At 32.8% G+C, this 20,769-nt stretch overlaps 1 protein-coding gene and 1 long non-coding RNA gene across 7 annotated transcripts; both read left to right on the top strand.

The window, feature by feature from the left end:
• Positions 1–895: 895 nt before the first annotated feature.
• On the top strand, positions 896–11,061 carry LOC127710384 (uncharacterized). The gene is made up of 10 exons (XM_052216215.1): positions 896–1,051; positions 1,557–1,691; positions 2,696–2,864; positions 3,800–3,879; positions 4,709–4,754; positions 5,305–5,384; positions 7,222–7,264; positions 8,129–8,223; positions 8,820–9,104; positions 10,024–11,061. The coding sequence occupies exons 1-10, from the start codon at positions 973–975 to the stop codon at positions 10,134–10,136; spliced, it is 1,125 nt and encodes a 374-aa protein (XP_052072175.1). The 5' UTR covers positions 896–972; the 3' UTR covers positions 10,137–11,061.
• Positions 11,062–11,362: 301 nt separating this feature from the next.
• Positions 11,363–18,807, top strand: LOC127710382 (uncharacterized). 6 transcript variants are annotated; one of them, XR_007986159.1, is made up of 13 exons: positions 11,363–11,430; positions 11,525–11,806; positions 11,948–12,088; positions 12,136–12,232; positions 12,421–12,605; positions 13,311–13,451; positions 13,499–13,545; positions 14,016–15,048; positions 15,425–15,471; positions 15,848–15,894; positions 16,083–16,223; positions 16,459–16,508; positions 16,556–18,807. It is a non-coding gene; the product is annotated as an uncharacterized LOC127710382 (long non-coding RNA). The 6 variants fall into 6 exon arrangements; XR_007986158.1 differs by lacking the exons at positions 11,363–11,430; positions 15,425–15,471; positions 15,848–15,894; positions 16,083–16,223; positions 16,459–16,508 and having other exon boundaries at positions 11,497–11,806; positions 14,016–15,380; positions 16,603–18,807; XR_007986160.1 differs by lacking the exons at positions 11,363–11,430; positions 11,525–11,806; positions 15,425–15,471; ... (1 more) ...; positions 16,083–16,223; positions 16,459–16,508 and adding an exon at positions 11,504–11,524 and having other exon boundaries at positions 14,016–15,380; positions 16,603–18,807.
• Positions 18,808–20,769: the final 1,962 nt, after the last annotated feature.

Genomic DNA, 20,769 nt, shown 5'->3' with positions numbered 1-20,769 from the left:
TGTACTATGGACACATTCTTGTTTTTAACTATGCGTTGTCAAATTTAATGACCACGTCCCTATTGTCTAACCATATGTTCTAACTTAAGATGTCTTTTGAGTTTTGTCTCATTGACTATTCCCTATAACACTTTCATTCATAACGTAAAATCGCAGACGATAAAAGAATACTATATTTAGAAATTTATAAAGTGTTTTAATAATTCGTTAGGTTCTGTTGTAGGGAAATATTGAAACATTACATGAAAAAAACATATTTCGATTTCAATTTAAGACTGAGCAATACAAACGTGGGTGATCTCGAGTGCCCTGGTGAAATAGCAGATTCTGCTCCACGTGTGACACCCATCGTGTTACTCCTATAAAATACGTTGATAAGTTATATCAAGTGATTAGACATCATGCAAAAGCGGATTGGTACCTGACTCTAATCTAATCCTAAGACATAACCAAATTCTTACATTATCGATCATGTTAATTTTCTTACCCTCAAACTTGACCGAATGTGAAATTTTGAAAACGCTTTTCGTGACAAAGAAAAGACAAGACTGTTACTGGTATAAACAACATATTTACATATACTAACACACGAAAACATGAAAAAAAACCCCCAAAAAACACAAAATAAAAAATACACAAAGAACAACAACAACTAAAGTAACAAAACTAGGGGTGATCTCAGGTGATTCGGAAGGGGTAAATATAACAGGCTATTCATGTTGCACACAACGTGTTGCTCGTGCAAGTGCAAATTCGGTAAACAGGTCTAACTCAGTGATATCAAAAGTAACATTTGCATGCATCAAGATTAGCATGAACGTCAGTGTTAAATTGTAAAATTATGAACTTGAAATTTGGCTAATTTTACATTGTGCCTTTCGTACATTTCAGAACAAAACTACAGTTTATGCGTTCATTACGATTCTCGCCAGCCAATTGCAATGCGCACAGACTTTGGATAAAGAATGCCCCATGAATTATATTCATAGAAAAGACTGGATAGGAAACGAATTGAGCGAAAAATGTTGTAAAAAGGTGATATGTCCAGCAGGTAAAAAATTAACAAACAAAACTAAAATAACAACTCAAACACTGAAATATTTCGATATATCTATATATAATATTAGGGTATAAAATATGAACAAAATATTTTATGTCAATATTTACTAAAAAAATAAACACATTATAAATAATGTGTCTGTAGACCTATTCTGGATATACCGTCTTTAGGAACGCTCGAACGCCAGGGCTGTATAAATACGTATAAACGATATAGGAGCTATAAAATCAATAACGTTTACAAGTTGATAAACTTTCGACATATTTAGTCCTTTAATAAGAAATTTCAAATTCTAATTAATTCATTTTTTTTATACCTTAAACGGCATCTTAACATGTATGTGTTAGGTATCTAAAAAACACTAAGTACAACATTAATAACATCAATTATATGTGATATCTTACTTAGTGAAATCTGATCTATTCATTTTTTAAATATTTCTGAATTTCTCCGTTGGGTAGTAATTTTGTCGTGCATTTTCTGCTTTTTTATTTAGGACATCATATAAAAAAATGCAGTTTAGACGGCGGCGAGGATAAATGTGAACCCTGTCCGAAATTCACTTGGATGTCAGACGAAACGAACTCGGACAATCCCTTTCAATGTGAAGAAGTTGACACTTGTCCTTTCGGTAAATATATCTATAAATATTTGAAAATGTATTTTCAATCTTTATCATTTAATTATTGAATACTATTCGTGATCTACTGGGGCATACTGGGGAAGCACATTTTGTATAAAGCGGTGTGCCTCCCATGTAATGTTATTATAACTTTATAAAGCTACAAAAATAAACGTATACCGATTTCAATGCGAACGATGTTTCATGAATATCTTTCAACGAAGACCTAGGTTTTTGATTGCAACAGACATAAAACGTGTTGTTGTATAAAACCATGTCCGGCTTAATCATGCATGCAAGGGATCTTTTAATGCCTGTACCAAGTCAGAACTATGACAGTTGTTTTCCAGTTGTTCCACTAGTGCTATAATCGATCATTTGGTTTTGTCAGTTTGTATGGAATATTAGTTTTATATTTACCTTAGAGTTTGGTATTTTTAATGCCCCGCTGTAGCGGAGGGGGCATTAAGTGTTACCCTTGTCCGTCTGTACGTCCGTTCGTACGTCCCGAAATTGGTTTCTGTTCTCTAACTTTAGTTTGCCTCAACCAAATGTTATGAAACTTGTACACAATGATTATTACTACAAAACACAGATCAAGTTTGAATTTTGGTGGAGCCACTTATACCATTCTAGAGTTATGCCCCTTTACAAATGGAAAACTTGCTGAATTTTTCGTTTCCGTTCTCTAACTTAAGTTTGCCTTAACCAAATGTTATGAAACTTATACACAATGCTTATAGCCACAAAACCCGTATCAAGTGTAAATTTGGGTTGCGTCACTTTTACCGTTCTTGAGTTACGTCCCTTTATAACTATTTATGCAAGCAGGGGCTTCATCTGTGTCTCATAGACACATTCCCTATTTATTAAATTTCATTTTGTTTTCGGAAAACGTCTTTATTATGTTAAAACACTATGGCAGCATTGTATCTCAAGACAAACAAAATATACAAAAGTGTATAGTATATTCATTAGATCAAATATAATAATATCAATTTGAATATTTACAGGGTCAACCAGAGTGGATTACTTTCCCAAATCTGATGGTTGTCATAAACCTTGTATCTGTGATACTTATATAAATCACTATGGATATGATAGCTGCAATTGTAAAACATTTACTGGAAAATGTTCTTTCGATACAATACTGGCTTTGAATGGATCCTGTTTGCCTAAACGGTATATCTAGTTTATGACCTTATTTATGCATTTCACATAAACGTTTAAAACTTTGACACGTATCGTTGCATTAATATTTTTTTTTTAATTTTACTCCAATGAACATGAATATTAAATGAGGATAAATGCCGATTTCAGCTTAAATGCTAGGTATAAACACTAAAACATGACGTGAAAACAATTGATTTCGAGTACGCATCAACAGAGACCTGTTGCGTCAACATGGTACGCAGTAGACGTTAGAAAATACTTCAAACTATTCTGAGTAATTAAAATACATAATAACTAAGACAATCTAACTCTAAAAGAAGCTATTCCGTGTGTGTCAACAGGGAAAGCGTCGTCTGCTATGAATGCATCACCCGCCATGTAAATCCATTTCCAGTCAAAATGTCAGATCAAAATCTATTTCTAATTGCATTTACAAATCAATTAAGATTTCGAAATAAGGGAAAATTAGTATTTAATTGAAAAAAGATGAAGATGTCAAGAAAAAAATGAAAAATTATTAGTCGAATTAACACAGAAAACACCATGGCGAAAAAGAGACACTACGAAAAGATTGACAACAGACCACAAAACACAACACATAAAACAAAAAAATGATTAACACGTTCCCTACAAAAACAGTTAGCTAACTAAAAAGTAAGCATGAGTAGTTCCTGTTCTACTAGTGCCACCTCTCGGATAACAAACTATTTTGTGAGTAAGAAAATCGGTGATCATTTGCATTCCATGATGTCACAATCGAAGAAAAGAGGACGAGATTGTGGCTACAAGTGGAATATATCCTTGGTCATATGTCACACAGATATTCTATTACGATCAACCAACTCCTGATGATTTTCAGATAAAAAACGAAGCATCTCCATAATTCAAAAAGCAGGTATATGCTTAAAGAACTGTTTACCTGCTGTTTTAATTTTTATGTACAGGATTGCAAATGCCATTTTAAATGACTTAAAGCCGGACAATTTCGTCAGCGTTCCATTAGTAGAAAGTACGAACAAGACTGGTAAGTTTTGTAATTTGCAATAACATACCTGGATCTAACATCGTTTCACAATCTCTACCATTCAAATATTAACATTAAAATGCACCCAAAAAATGCGCATTTTGGAATGTGGCTTTTTTTATTTCTTACTACAAATTTATTGTGCTTTATAAAGAAAGAAATATATGTTTTATAGATGATATTTGAAAAAATGTTTATTTATTCATACCGTTGGCTACGTAAAGGGATTATTTTGTTTACATTTACACATCCCTTTTTTTTGTCAATGCAAAAAAAAAAAGGTGTTTATTTCAAAAAGTCCTAACTCGAATAATTCAGCACTCCACTACCGTTAATGGAGTGGTCGTACTGAGCGGAATATAACGACTTGATTATTAAGGTTAACAAAAGTCACACAAAAAAAATCAATCCGTGTTTGTTTCTGTTTATTTGAAAGACGCTTAGACTTATACACGAATTTGTTCCTACATTAGCAACACGACGGGTGCCACATGTGGAAACGGATCTGCTTACCCTTCCGGAGCATCTGAGATCACCCCCGGTTTTTGGTGGGGTTCGTGTTGCTCAGTCTTTAGATTTTCTATGTTGCGTTTTGTTTGTCTGTTGGTCCTTCTCTTTTTTTGAAATGGCGTTGTCAGGTTATTTTCGACTAATGAGTTTGAATGTCCCTTTGGTATCTCTCGCCTCTTTTTTACAATGATGTTAAAGTAAATGTTCGGACTTGAGCGTTCAAGATGAAGATAAATCCAGAAAGCTCTTTGAACGCATGCAATATTTTTATAGTGCTATTTTCATTTAGGCTGTAACATGATTACTTTGTATACTGTAGAATTCTATACAAAAGAAAACGGAAATGGAACACTTATTATTAAAAGGTAAAATTCATATTTCGATATATTAAAGTATATATGTGAATATATTATTTACTTTTCCAGTTTATCACGTTGATAAGTTTTTACAACTGCTGAGTGATTGCCACTGCTTTAGGACGTGTTAAGTGTATCATCAGACAAGTAGTCGTCTCTCCTTTGGTTTACAGTGCTCTTCAACTTCATAGTTAATTTGGCGTCCCAATGCTTTTACTTCGAGCTTACTGGTGGATCTACAGATCTACAGAGGACGAAACGCTCGTCTAGCGTATTAAACTATTAATTTGGTATATTTCATATTTTACACTCCATGAATGGATGCATGTACTAATGGATGCTACGTTCAAAAAGTCTTCCCTAGCCTAGTAATCAGCACCTCTGTGTTCACTTTGAATACTATTGATGCAGTCAATTTGAAGAATTGAGACTTTCTATATGAAAAGTTACACTACTAGTGCTTATTTAATTTAGATTGTGTGAATTTATTTGTACATAAATATCGTAGTTCTGCCTAAAGACCTAAGCATGTTATTTTATGCAATGAAATTATTTCTAGGCAAAATGATATTGTTGCTGCAGAAATCATTGCGGGAATAAACGATTCTAGCACCAATTCGTCTGTGGAGAATGCAAGGGGTAAGATAATGAATCATAACTGTGTGTATTTTATATCGCTTAAAATTTATCAAGAATATTTGCTTACAAAAGGGGACATACTCAACATCAAATTATTATTTTTTATTATTATTATTTTTCGGCTTTCTACACCAACGCCTTAAGAGGTTCATTTAATTTCCAAAGGACTAACAAACCTTCAATAAGACCTTTTTTTTTGTATTACAGCTCTTCTATAAAAGCATGCAAAGCAAACCTTTGATCAACTTGCTTGCTATGTTTGTTTGGATGTTTGTACACAAAAGGTAGGTAGTCTGTTTCAGTCTGTTTACTATATACTGGAATTTGATTGGACAATAAACATTAACTTCATTGCATGTCAATTTTTATTGTCTAATCAAATTCCAGTATATACAAAACAGACTGAAACTCCGCCTACCTATTGTTTGCAAACATCCAAGCAAACATAGCAAGCAAGTTGATCAAAGGTTTGCTTTGCATGCTTTTATAGAAGAGCTGTAATTGTTTATTTTGAAAGAAAAATCCACAGGATAGAAATGTTCCCTTTACTGGAATCTTCAGAAATATGTATTGGTCCCATCATGAATTTTTTTTATAAATCTATGTCAAAAACTAATAAAAAATGAAAACAACACATTATAAATTTCATGCGTCCGAAGCGCTTTTCTGGATTTACTTTCATCAGGAACGCGCAAAGTCAAATATTTGAAAGCCACGGATGTATAAGAACCGAAACATTTGAAGAGCTATATGACAAAAAAGAACCTAAAAAATAGTCAAATCCATGATGCATCTAAGGTCAACTTTGTCTGAGGGAGTTGAAACCTTAGTTTCTTTATAATTTAAACATTTGTAAACGGACAATTTTAGAAAGGATTGTTATAAATCATTTCAGTACCGAAGTACTGACTACTGAGTTGATGATACCCTCGGGGCTGATAGTCAACCAGCAGAGGGGCCGACCCAGTGCTGTAAAAATTGAAAACAACACGTTATAAATTTCATGCGTCCCAAGCGCTTTTCTCGGATGTCAAGTTGGTTCAGTATTCAACATTCAACATTCTATTTCTTTTTTTTTTGTTAATCATTTTTGTTTTTTTTTAATTTTTTAATTTTTTTTGTTTTTTTTGTTTTTTTTTATTTTTTTATTTTTTTTGTTTTTTTGGGTTTTTTTTTTAATTCTTTTTCAACATTCAACATTCGTTTTTCAACTTCGTACTTTATTTGGCCTTTTCAACTTTTTTTGATTCGAGCGTCAAGTATGAGTCTTTTGTAGAAGAAACGCGCGTCTGGCGAAAATATAAAATTTCAATCCTGGTATCTATGATGAGTTTATTTTAACATTCAACTTTCGATTTCAACTTTCAGCATTCCAAACAAATTTTCATTTTTTTTTTTTTTTTTTTTTTTCAACATTCGAATGAAAACGAATGCTGAATGTTGAAATCGAATGTTGAAAAAAAATTAGAAAATTAAATAATTAAAAAAATTAAAAACATTTTTTGACTGTTGAATGTTGAAATCGAATGTTGAAAACGAATGTTGAATGTGGAAAACGAATGTTGAATGTTGAAAACGAATTAAAAAAAAAAAAATTGAAAAAAAATGTTTAACAAACATCAATAGTCCAATGTCACGTGGGATGGTTTCAACCAATCAGATGTTTTTAATGTACAGTGGAATAAAATAGATGAGTACACTTACATTCATAGAATAGCATAAACTTTTGAATCATAAAGAAAAGATAAAATCAACACGAAGTTACCAAGACGTTGATCGCTTACAATGTACATTTAATACCTTTAAAATATTTACATGAATGAATATTATATTGTAGAAACAGAAATAACTTTCGAATATGGAAGCTTTAAAATTGGAAGGTAAAGTACATGTAATGTTCAATTCGTAGATAAACCACATTTTTTTTATTAAATCAAAATGCTTACAATTTTTAGGATTTGAGAAAAAAAACAATTTTGTTGGTAAAGATTTGATTTATTTAGTCTCATAATAATCGGTCATATATTACTTTTTCGCGTTTCTTTTTATATGTTTTGTGTGTGCGTTGTTGATGTTGCTTCATATGCAACGACGCGCCTTTCCTTTAACAATAAACTGCAATAAAGATACTTTGCAATGTAAAATCATTACCGATATTTTACAAATAGGCGTAGAACAATTTAATTCTTTCTACGAATACGACGAAAAAGTGGTGTCCTTCGTTAAATTAACGCAATTCAAACTTTGAATGGAACCTAAATATACATATCACAGAGTACAGAGGAGAGGACAAAGATTTACTAAGCAAATACCAAATTTCTTAGCATAATATAGGCAAGGAAGACGATATTTACAGTTATCCCATGAATCACTAGGAGATTCAACCAATACATGAATATACAGGAGGAAGGGTGTTTTGCCTATACCAAGTCAGGAATATGGCGTCACAGTTGTTATTCACTCGTTCCGTTGTTTGATAAAGTTTGATTTTGTCAATTTTTAAGGACTTCCACTTTTAAATTTGACTTTGAGTTCGGTATATTTGTTTTACTGTTGAGTGTTCAAGCACTTGTGTTTCAAGGTTTAGTCTACACGCCTTTGAACACTTCAAGAATTTAAGCTCCAAGCCATGGATTTTAGCGTAATTCCAAGGAGCCTTATTGGCCTGAAAATAGATGAATACCTTATATCAGTTATTACCGCTAACTTATGGATAAATTATAATAAATTCTTCACTTTTACAGGATTATTATCACTTGTGTTGCAACACCAGTGTCTATGGTGGTGTTAATAGTCATCATAGTCTTTACCGTTGCATATATAAGAAGGAAATATAGAGGTAGATATAAACAGCTTATTTCCATAATTACAATACGAACAATTGCTGATTACAAATTTCGTCTTTAAGAATACACTTCTACGAAAATGATATTTGAAATGTTGAATGGTTTATTATGATTATACGGAGATGTGAATTATACGTCAATAAGACAGCATCACAACCATCAATGAATTAAAATCAGATACCCGGAGGCCTATCGTCTTCAACAATAGACGAGAGTCTATACTGTATGTAATATTCTAAATAGCCTTGATTTCTACACAATATGAACGGCATATGTGTGGTTCAATGTACATCTACAGACATCGAGCAACTGGTATGAAAGGCAGTCTCAATCTTACAAAGAGGCTTCTTGCTAAAAGACCAATAACAATTCAAATGCGTATTAAAATTCCTTCCTTTCCATAGCTGACATCAACCAACCATGCAAAACCCAACTCATGTAAAAACTTAAGAAAATATTTACACTCCAGAAAAAGTAAATATCACTACAAAAACTATGATGAGTATACAGTTTTCAAATAAAAAAATCCACGAATGGGATTAGTATAGTGATATTTCTCTAGTACAAAGTTATGCTTTCCTTATTTCAGATAATCCTGGCAACCCTGCTCCGATTCCTGACGAAGAAATGACTCTAGTCAAATTTCCAGACAGATTAAGAAATGATTCCGGGATATCAATGTCGGCCAACCCTGCTCCGATTCCTGACGAAAAAATGACTAGAGTCAAGTTTCCAGACAGATTAAGCAATGATTCCGGGATATCCATATCATCTAATTTAGAGAATAATATTCTGATGAATGAGCAAGAACAAGACCAATTTTCTTCTCGAGTAAAACAATTTGCATTTGTTTCACCTATCCCACGAGATCAAGGTAAATCATATATTTATGTTTGATTTCTTCATTAATAAGAGTATTATAAAAAAAATTCAAGAGATATATAAAAAGGTTGTTCCTTTAATATGTGTTCCTGTCATAGTGCATTTGCGCTAAGACTGCGTAAAAATTCATCAAAGATAATAGGGTTACAATTTGTTACGCCAGACTACTGCAATCTAGTCTTTTAAACCCGCTGCATTTGTTTTCACCTGTCCTAAGTCAGGAACCTGTTTCAGTGGTTGTCGTTTGTTGATATGGTTCTTAAGTGTTTCTCGTTTCTCGTTTTATATATAGATTAGACCGTTGGTTTACCTGTTTGAATTGTTTTACACTTGTCATGTTGGGGCCCTTTATAGCTTGCTGTTCGGTGTGAGCCAAGGCTCTGTGTTGAAGGCCGTACTTTGACCTATAATTGTTTACTTTTTACACATTGTGATTTGGATGGAGAGTTGTCTCATTGGCACTCATACCACATCTTCTTATTTCCATTTCCTCTTTTTGCATTCCTATCTCTTTGGTTGTTGCAAGGATTTGAATAGTGAGAGACTATACAAATCCTTGATTGTTGGAATATACAATGCCATGTGGTAGCCTATCATTAGAGGGTCCGTATCAAAGACATAGATCAATTCCTGTATAAATGATCGAAAATTTGCGAGACCTTCTGAGAATCTTGTTTTCAAGGATATCTGAATGGCCCATAGAAGCTACCAAAGCGCACCAGTATATAGGTGTTAACCCTTCAGTTCACAAAAAAAGTTGTATAATGTGCGATATCGTAATGATCAATGACAAACAATATGTATCCCTATAGTACAATACATGTACATACTAATTAAACTTTTAATAATCAATTTGGGACTAATAACACCAGCAAAAACTTTTTCTGTTTTTTACAATTCTTTTATTATAGCTGGCCAAGAAGGAAGTGCGATTGAACCATCTACAGTAGAAACATGTTCTAATGGAACTCGTCGCCTTGCAATATCAGCTTCCTCTCGGGAGTACAGCATGGATTTAACTTAACAAGTAGTTAATATTTAGATAAAAATTTGAACTATTCACCCATTCACCTTCCTCGTTAATATCAGGCAAAATATTTGTAAAATAAAAAAACAGCATACTTTGACATCACAATTAGAGCCCTCAGTTTCAGTCTTGTGGAATTTATATTAAAATAAAACAGCAATGACAACATTAAGCAATTAGTATTTGTAAACCGCATAATGATTTACTAAAGAGCAAAGAACTATTTTGTTGTGATGATATCTTTCCATTATTTTCATTTGGATTTTCGTTTTTTTTTCGAATTGAATATTTTGACTGATTCCTATAAACCAGTGTATGTGTAGATGTGTAAATGGTCACGTCTTTTTTCCTGTTAAATTAGTTACAGTAGCATTCAAACTCCATCTTTAATGTCATACTTTTTTCTTTATAAATGTTTTTCTTTTACATTTGCAGCTTTTTGTATATTTCTTCAAAATTATTAAATATAGTGAATTACAGAAATGAATAACGGAAAAGACTACACTGGGGCATTTTAAAGGAAGAAAAACTGATGAGATATTGCAGATATCTTATCCAAACATTTCTAAGAAAAACTCTTCAAAAGTGATTTGAAAGAAAACCTTTTTTTAAATTCGTGTTCACAAATACGAAAAAATAGAAAGTTAATTAACAAACCCAAAAAAGAAGGAACAAACTGGTTTAAGGTTTTTAATCATTCGTTATAAATTTTGTATACCTTTTTTGTACTATATAAGATGAGATGATTTTTAATGATAGAAAGGGTATGTGTGTGTGTGTTCTTTTTGTGAATAACAATCATTAACAAATATAACACGAACTGTTGATCTACTGTCAAACTGCTTGACCATATCTTTGCATATTTTGCGACTTTTTCATCTGTTTTACATATTTTGTTAATACTATTGTCTCAGATTCTTAATTTATAATATTCATTTTTACACCAAGATGTCGTTAAATGAAATTGGATACCCTCTATTTATCATGCTTTTCAATAACATATGATCAAATCGCTGAAAGACCCCTCCTTAATGATTGAAAACTATCATTCTGAATTGCCAATAATATCTTGGTGTAAAGTAGATACACTTATTCGGGCTGACGCCCTAAAGGTGTATCTAAAACTTACATAGAAGTGTTATCATTTATCAGCAAAAAGTGTAGGTATGGCTAAAAGATGTCGAATCTGTATCTAAGGTGGTACATATACTGTATTCCTGAAAGATGTCGAATCTGTATCTAAGGTGGTACATACGCTGTATGGAAAAAAGATGTCGAATCTGTATTTAAGGTGGTACATATGCTGTATTCCTAAAAGATGTCGAATCTGTATCTAAGTAGGTACATACGCTGTATTCCTTAAAGATGTCGAATCTGTATTAAAGGTGGTACATACCGTGTATTCCTAAAAGATGTCGAATCTGTATTTAAGGTGGTACATACGCTGTATTCCTAAAAGATGTCGAATCTGTATCTAAGTAGGTACATACGCTGTATTCCTAAAAGATGTCGAATCTGTATTTAAGGTGGTACATATGCTGTATTCCTAAAAGATGTCGAATCTGTATTTAAGGTGGTACATACGCTGTATTCCTAAAAGATGTCGAATCTGTATTTAAGGTGGTACATATGCTGTATTCCTAAAAGATGTCGAATCTGTATTAAAGGTGGTACATACGCTGTATTCCTAAAAGATGTCGAATCTGTATTTAAGGTGGTACATATGCTGTATTCCTAAAAGATATCGAATCTGTATCTAAGTAGGTACATACGCTGTATTCCTAAAAGATGTCGAATCTGTATTCAAGGTGGTACATACGCTGTATTCCTAAAAGATATCGAATCTGTATCTAAGTAGGTACATACGCTGTATTCCTAAAAGATGTCGAATCTGTATTCAAGGTGGTACATATGCTGTATTCCTAAAAGATGTCGAATCTGTATTTAAGGTGGTACATATCGTGTATTCCTAAAAGATGTCAAATCTGTATTAAAGGTGGTACATACGCTGTATTCCTAAAAGATGTCGAATCTGTATTAAAGGTGGTACATACGCTGTATTCCTAAAAGATGTCGAATCTGTATCTAAGTAGGTACATATGCTGTATTCCTAAAAGATGTCGAATCTGTATTTAAGGTGGGACATACCGTGTATTCGTAAAAGATGTCGAATCTGTATTAAAGGTGGTACATACGCTGTATTCCTAAAAGATATCGAATCTGTATCTAAGTAGGTACATACGCTGTATTCCTAAAAGATGTCGAATCTGTATCCAAGTAGGTACATACGCTGTATTCCTAAAAGATGTCGAATCTGTATTTAAGGTGGTACATACGCTGTATTCCTAAAAGATGTCGAATCTGTATTTAAGGTGGTACATACCGTGTATTCCTAAAAGATGTCGAATCTGTATTAAAGGTGGTACATACGCTGTATTCCTAAAAGATGTCGAATCTGTATTAAAGGTGGTATATACGCTGTATTCCTAAAAGATGTCGAATCTGTATCTAAGTAGGTACATATGCTGTATTCCTAAAAGATGTCGAATCTGTATTTAAGGTGGTACATAAACTGTATTCCTAAAAGATATCGAATCTGTATCTAAGTAGGTACATACGCTGTATTCCTAAAAGATGTCGAATCTGTATTTAAGGTGGTACATAAACTGTATTCCTAAAAGATATCGAATCTGTATTAAGGGTGGTACATACGCTGTATTCCTAAAAGATGTCGAATCTGTATCTAAGTAGGTACATACGCTGTATTCCTTAAAGATGTCGAATCTGTATCTAAGTAGGTACATATGCTGTATTCCTAAAAGATGTCGAATCTGTATTTAAGGTGGTACATAAACTGTATTCCTAAAAGATATCGAATCTGTATCTAAGTAGGTACATACGCTGTATTCCTAAAAGATGTCGAATCTGTATTTAAGGTGGTACATAAACTGTATTCCTAAAAGATATCGAATCTGTATTAAGGGTGGTACATACGCTGTATTCCTAAAAGATGTCGAATCTGTATCTAAGTAGGTACATACGCTGTATTCCTTAAAGATGTCGAATCTGTATCTAAGGTGGTACATACGCTGTTTTCCTAAAACATGTCGAATCTGTATTAAAGGTGGTACATACGCTGTATTACTTAAATATGTCGAATCTGTATCTAAGGTGGTACATACGCTGTATTCCTAAAAGATGTCGAATCTGTATTAAAGGTGGTACATACGCTGTATTCCTAAAAGATGTCGAATCTGTATCTAAGTAGGTACATACGCTGTATTCCTAAAAGATGTCGAATCTGTATTAAAGGTGGTACATACGCTGTATTCCTAAAAGATGTCGAATCTGTATTTAAGGTGGTACATATGATGTATTCCTAAAAGATGTCGAATCTGTATTTAAGGTGGTACATACGCTGTATTCCTACAAGATGTCGAATCTGTATCTAAGTAGGTACATACGCTGTATTCCTTAAAGATGTCGAATCTGTATTCAAGGTGGTACATATGCTGTATTCCTAAAAGATGTCGAATCTGTATTTAAGGTGGTACATACCGTGTATTCGTAAAAGATGTCGAATCTGTATTAAAGGTGGTACATACGCTGTATTCCTAAAAGATATCGAATCTGTATTAAAGGTGGTACATACGCTGTATTCCTAAAAGATGTCGAATCTGTATCTAAGTAGGTACATACGCTGTATTCCTTAAAGATGTCGAATCTGTATTTAAGGTGGTACATACGCTGTATTACTAAAAGATGTCGAATCTGTATTTAAGGTGGTAGATACCGTGTATTCCTAAAAGATGTCGAATCTGTATTAAAGGTGGTACATACGCTTTATTCCTTAAAGATGTCGAATCTGTATTAAAGGTGGTACATACGCTGTATTCATAAAAGATGTCGAATCTGTATTCAAGGTGGTACATATGCTGTATTCCTAAAAGATGTCGAATCTGTATTTAAGGTGGTTCATACCGTGTATTCCTAAAAGATGTCGAATCTGTATTAAAGGTGGTACATACGCTGTATTCCTAAAAGATGTCGAATCTGTATTAAAGGTGGTACATACGCTGTATTCCTAAAAGATGTCGAATCTGTATTAAAGGTGGTACATACGCTGTATTCCTAAAAGATGTCGAATCTGTATCTAAGTAGGTACATATGCTGTATTCCTAAAAGATGTCGAATCTGTATTTAAGGTGGTACATACCGTGTATTCGTAAAAGATGTCGAATCTGTATTAAAGGTGGTACATACGCTGTATTCCTAAAAGATATCGAATCTGTATTAAAGGTGGTACATACGCTGTATTCCTAAAAGATGTCGAATCTGTATCTAAGTAGGTACATACGCTGTATTCCTTAAAGATGTCGAATCTGTATTTAAGGTGGTACATACGCTGTATTCCTAAAAGATGTCGAATCTGTATCTAAGTAGGTACATACGCTGTATTCCTAAAAGATGTCGAATCTGTATTTAAGGTGGTACATATGCTGTATTCCTAAAGATGTCGAATCTGTATTAAAGGTGGTACATACGCTGTATTCCTAAAAGATGTCGAATCTGTATTCAAGGTGGTACATATGCTGTATTCCTAAAAGATGTCGAATCTGTATTTAAGGTGGTACATACCGTGTATTCCTAAAAGATGTCGAATCTGTTTTAAAGGTGTTACATACGCTGTATTCCTAAAAGATGTCGAATCTGTATTAAAGATGGTACATACGCTGTATTCCTAAAATATGTCGAATCTGTATCTAAGTAGGTACATACGCTGTATTCCTAAAAGATGTCGAATCTGTATTTAAGGTGGTACATACGCTGTATTCCTAAAAGATGTCGAATCTGTATTAAAGGTGGTACATACGCTGTATTACTAAAATATGTCGAATCTGTATTTAAGGTGGTACATACGCTGTATTCCTAAAAGATATCGAATCTGTATTAAAGGTGGTACATACGCTGTATTCCTAAAAGATATCGAATCTGTATCTAAGTAGGTACATACGCTGTATTCCTAAAAGATGTCGAATCTGTATTTAAGGTGGTACATACGCTGTATTCCTAAAAGATCTCGAACCTGTATTAAAGGTGGTACATATGATGTATTCATAAAAGATGTCGAATCTGTATTTAAGATGGTACATACGCTGTATTGCTGAAAGATGTCGAATCTGTATTAAAGGTGGTACATACGCTGTATTTCTAAAAGATGTCGAATCTGTATTTAAGTAGGTACATATGCTGTATTCCTAAAAGATGTCGAATCTGTATTAAAGGTGGTACATATGCTGTATTCCTAAAAGATGTCGAATCTGTATTCAAGGTGGTACATACGCTGTATTTCTAAAAGATGTCGAATCTGTATTTAAGTAGGTACATATGCTGTATTCCTAAAAGATGTCGAATCTGTATTAAAGGTGGTACATATGCTGTATTCCTAAAAGATGTCGAATCTGTATTTAAGGTGGTACATACGCTGTATTCCTAAAAGATCTCGAACCTGTATTAAAGGTGGTACATATGATGTATTCATAAAAGATGTCGAATCTGTATTTAAGATGGTACATACGCTGTATTGCTGAAAGATGTCGAATCTGTATTAAAGGTGGTACATACGCTGTATTTCTAAAAGATGTCGAATCTGTATTTAAGTAGGTACATATGCTGTATTCCTAAAAGATGTCGAATCTGTATTAAAGGTGGTACATATGCTGTATTCCTAAAAGATGTCGAATCTGTATTCAAGGTGGTACATACGCTGTATTTCTAAAAGATGTCGAATCTGTATTTAAGTAGGTACATATGCTGTATTCCTTAAAGATGTCGAATCTGTATTCAAGGTGGTACATACGCTGTATTTCTAAAAGATGTCGAATCTGTATTTAAGTAGGTACATATGCTGTATTCCTAAAAGATGTCGAATCTGTATTAAAGGTGGTACATATGCTGTATTCCTAAAAGATGTCGAATCTGTATTCAAGGTGGTACATACGCTGTATTTCTAAAAGATGTCGAATCTGTATTCAAGGTGGTACATACGCTGTATTCCTAAAAGATGTCGAATCTGTATTCAAGGTGGTACATACGCTGTATTTCTAAAAGATGTCGAATCTGTATTTAAGTAGGTACATATGCTGTATTCCTTAAAGATGTCGAATCTGTATTCAAGGTGGTACATACGCTGTATTTCTAAAAGATGTCGAATCTGTATCTAAGTAGGTACATACGCTGTATTCCTTAAAGATGTCGAATCTGTATTTAAGTAGGTACATATGCTGTATTCCTAAAAGATGTCGAATCTGTATTAAAGGTGGTACATATGCTGTATTCCTAAAAGATGTCGAATCTGTATTCAAGGTGGTACATACGCTGTATTTCTAAAAGATGTCGAATCTGTATTTAAGTAGGTACATATGCTGTATTCCTAAAAGATGTCGAATCTGTATTTAAGTAGGTACATACGCTGTATTCCTAAAAGATGTCGAATCTGTATTTAAGGTGGTACATATGCTGTATTCCTAAAAGATGTCGAATCTGTATTAAAGGTGGTACATATGCTGTATTCCTAAAAGATGTCGAATCTGTATTAAAGGTGGTACATATGCTGTATTCCTAAAAGATCTCGAACCTGTATTAAAGGTGGTACATATGATGTATTCATAAAAGATGTCGAATCTGTATTTAAGATGGTACATACGCTGTATTGCTGAAAGATGTCGAATCTGTATTAAAGGTGGTACATACGCTGTATTTCTAAAAGATGTCGAATCTGTATTTAAGTAGGTACATATGCTGTATTCCTAAAAGATGTCGAATCTGTATTAAAGGTGGTACATACGCTGTATTCCTACAAGATGTCGAATCTGTATCTAAGTAGGTACATATGCTGTATTCCTAAAAGATGTCGAATCTGTATTAAAGGTGGTACATATGCTGTATTCCTAAAAGATGTCGAATCTGTATTCAAGGTGGTATATACGCTGTATTCCTAAAAGATGTCGAATCTGTATTTAAATAGGTACATACGCTCCTCAGATATGAGAGGATTACAGCTGATTTACATAGACGTAATAAATAGATAATTTATCTGTTCTCTTGTTAAATAAAATTTACAGTTTTGATAAAACAGGAAAAGTGTCATTATCTGAAATTTTCCAGATGCAGTTACACTTTTAGAAGATGTTTTGTAGTTATTGTTTTGCAATGAAGTTTTAATTGCGTCTATTTTTCTGTCATCAAATTGAAACCTTTATATCATTGCTTTTGTATGACAATATGAATCTCTGTACTATCTTGTCTTTTCCTGGTTTATTTGCCAAAATCTGAACTTTCTGCTGATAAATGATATCACTTCTATGTAAATGGTGAATGATTCCCAAAAGATGTAATAATGTATTTAAATATGTACAATAAGATTTTGATTTTCAGTCCCCTACCGACGAAGTCGAAGGGGACTTTAGGTTTGCACTCTGTCCGTCTGTCCGTCCGTCCGTCTGTCCATCCGTCAGTCCGGCAAATCAGTTTTCCACACTTTTTTTCTTCGTTCTTGAAGATATTGATTTGATATTTGGTATATAGTTTTGCCATGACAAGTTATAGATCAAGTTCGAATTTTGTTCCGGTCGGATGATTTAGTCCAGAGTTATGGACCATAACTGTATTATGTTAAACCATATTTCTGTACAAAGGAAGATAACTCATTTTTTATAAGACATTCTTTGGTAAATTATTTGAAGAATTTTTTGGCAGGTTTGTTTGTTATTTTGTATAAACTAATTTTCTGAATGCTATATATATAGAAAAAAAATTATGAAGTGAAATCCTTTAATTAGATGATAATCTATTTTTATTAATGTATATATTACATTATATTGTGTAGATAAAAATTGTTGACATTTTATAGATAAGTTACAAATCTATATTAGTTTGTGACAAATAAAAGAAAAAATATTTGGAACTATTAATTATATTTGATTATAATTTGAAAATAGATATACACTGTATTACATCATATCTAATTTTAGAGAACTATTAATCATATCTAATGTTAAAGTGTTTTCCACACTTTTTTTCATCATGCTTGAAGATATTGATTGATAATTGGTATATAGTTTTATCATGACAAGTTATACAGATCAAGTTCGAAATTTTGTTTCGGTCTGATAATTTTGTGCAGAGTTATGGTCCTTGGACTTGAAACATTCACTCATTTAATCAGTTTTCCACACTGTTTTTGGTCATGCTTGAAGATATTGACTTGATATTTTCTTTTTGTTTACACCATGACAACTTATAGAACAAGTTAGCTTTTTGTTCCAGTATAACGAATTTTTATACGGTAGGGGACTATGTATTGCCGTGCAATACTCTCAGAATGCTTGTTATTAATGTATCTCTTATTTATTGAGTTGTTTCACATATGTAGTAACTTAGTTCAACTGCTTTCGATATATTTTTTAACGGATTAAGATGTTTTGTTTTAATATTTTTTAGATTCTGATAATTTGAACTATTTTATAGCTAAAAAAACTGTTATGTTAGAAAATTGCTTTAATTTTGAGGATGTATACTTGTAATTATTTTGAATATTTTAATTCTTTATTATCTGTATCTGTTTAGTCAACTAACATAACAATAAAATTGTAAATCTAAAATTTCAGACATTTTATCATTGTTTGCCTAATACATGTGATGGTTGACTGGTAAAGGGCCTAGGCCTGCTACGTGATTACGTGCTGTCTTGTTTAAATGAGATTGTTTTTGTCCTTTATATAATATTCGTTAATCAATTAATTCATGATGGTCTGGCGGGGGTCCTTCATTTCTTTACTCTTTATATTTTTATTCCATTTTTATCCTTTAAAACCCCATTATTCTCTATTCTTTATATTTTTTGGCCTATTTTTCTCTATTCTTTATTGTTTTCGCCCTTCATTCTGCAGGCAATCTAGAGTTCAGATACTTAAAATTGTATAGACACATTTTATATTGCTCTGAAACCCTATGGAAGTCTTTTGTTTCCTTTTGTTTTGTTTCGTTCGGTTGTTATGTCATTGGCATATACTCCTTATATTTGAATGTATGAATTGGAAACAAGAATTTATTTATTAGGCTGTTGAAGCCATAGACAGGTAAGCAAATCTTATTTTTACCACAGATAAAAAAAAGAGGAAAAGACAGTTCCCAAAACGTATAAAGGACAGAAAAAATAAAACCTTCACAACTACGAATAATGAATAAAAGAAGGAATAGGGCATATGTCAATGGGACAGAAACCCAAGGACACAAAATTTCCCAAAAGTCATACATGATATTTTGTTTCACAGAACAATTTGTTTCAAATTTTCATTGCTTCATAAAAATGATGTTATAAGAGATATTATGAAAATTCATTCTCCCACTATACTTCATTAGTTTTCCGCACAGTTATATAACGTCTTCAAACATAGACAATTACATGAAATATATTGAGGTATCGGCTGGATAATTTTGCAATGTAATTCATCGTATTTTGGAAAACCAAACAAAATTTATTGCAAAAGCAACGTTGAAATCGCAATCTAACGTATATGCACAATTTCTTATATATATACAAACTACTTTAAGACGAGTAACAATGAGTGTGCATTATAAAACATGTAGACACCGGCAGAATAATTGCCACTGTCTGAATAAATTGCAAAATAAGTGATAGGGAGTGGATGTACATGGTACAACATTCTCAAGCAACACTGTACAGTTAAATACTAGTAACCATGATGTCCTTTTGTTGTATCTCAATGTTTTTGGACAATCTAATTAAAATTTATATCTATATTAACTCGCGTGCTCGTACATAACTCAAATGAGTAAAACGAAATCAGAGAACTATATTTAAATTAGAATGTGTTTTTAGTAAAATTGAGAATGGAAAATGGGAATGTGTCAAAGAGACAACAACCCGACCAAAGAGCAGAAAACAGCCGAAGGCCACCAATGGGTCTTCAACACAGCGAGACAATCCCGCACCCGGAGGCGGGCTTCAGCTGGCCCCTAAACCAAAATGTGTACTAGTTCAGTTAAAATGGACGTCACACTAAACTCCGAAACATATAAATGAACTAAAATAAAAAAAAACATACAAGACTAACAAAGGACAGAGGCTCCTGACTTGGGACTGGCGTAAAAATGCGGCGGGATAAACATGTTTTGTGAGATCTCAACCCTCCCCCTATACCTCTAATCAATGTAGCATAAACAAACACACAGCAATACGCACATTAAAACTCATTTTAAAAGAAGTCCGAGTCCGATGTCAGAATAAGTAACAGAAGAAACAACGCAATTTAAGGAATTCAATTTTCAATAGTCTCTGTGCATTTGAGGAACTCTGTGTATTAGAAGAATTCCATTTTAGATAGACTCTGTGCACTTGAAGAATTCCATTTTAGATAGACTCTGTGAATTTGAATTTTCGAAAATCTCTGTGAATTTAAGGAATTCCATTTTTGATAGTCTGTGTGAATTTGAGGAATTCAATTTTCGAAAGTCGAGCTTGTTCTAAAGACAAATTTATATTGTTGAAGATCATATGCTGAACTCGAGATGTCTTTGTTTTTTTTGTGTTACTGGGTTTCTGTCT

Source organism: Mytilus californianus, unplaced genomic scaffold (assembly GCF_021869535.1).
Source record: "Mytilus californianus isolate M0D057914Y unplaced genomic scaffold, xbMytCali1.0.p SCAF_75, whole genome shotgun sequence".
Taxonomy (NCBI): domain Eukaryota; kingdom Metazoa; phylum Mollusca; class Bivalvia; order Mytilida; family Mytilidae; genus Mytilus; species Mytilus californianus.
The sequence above is the reverse complement of the archived record's forward strand: the minus strand, read 5'-3'. Positions and strand labels throughout refer to the sequence as shown.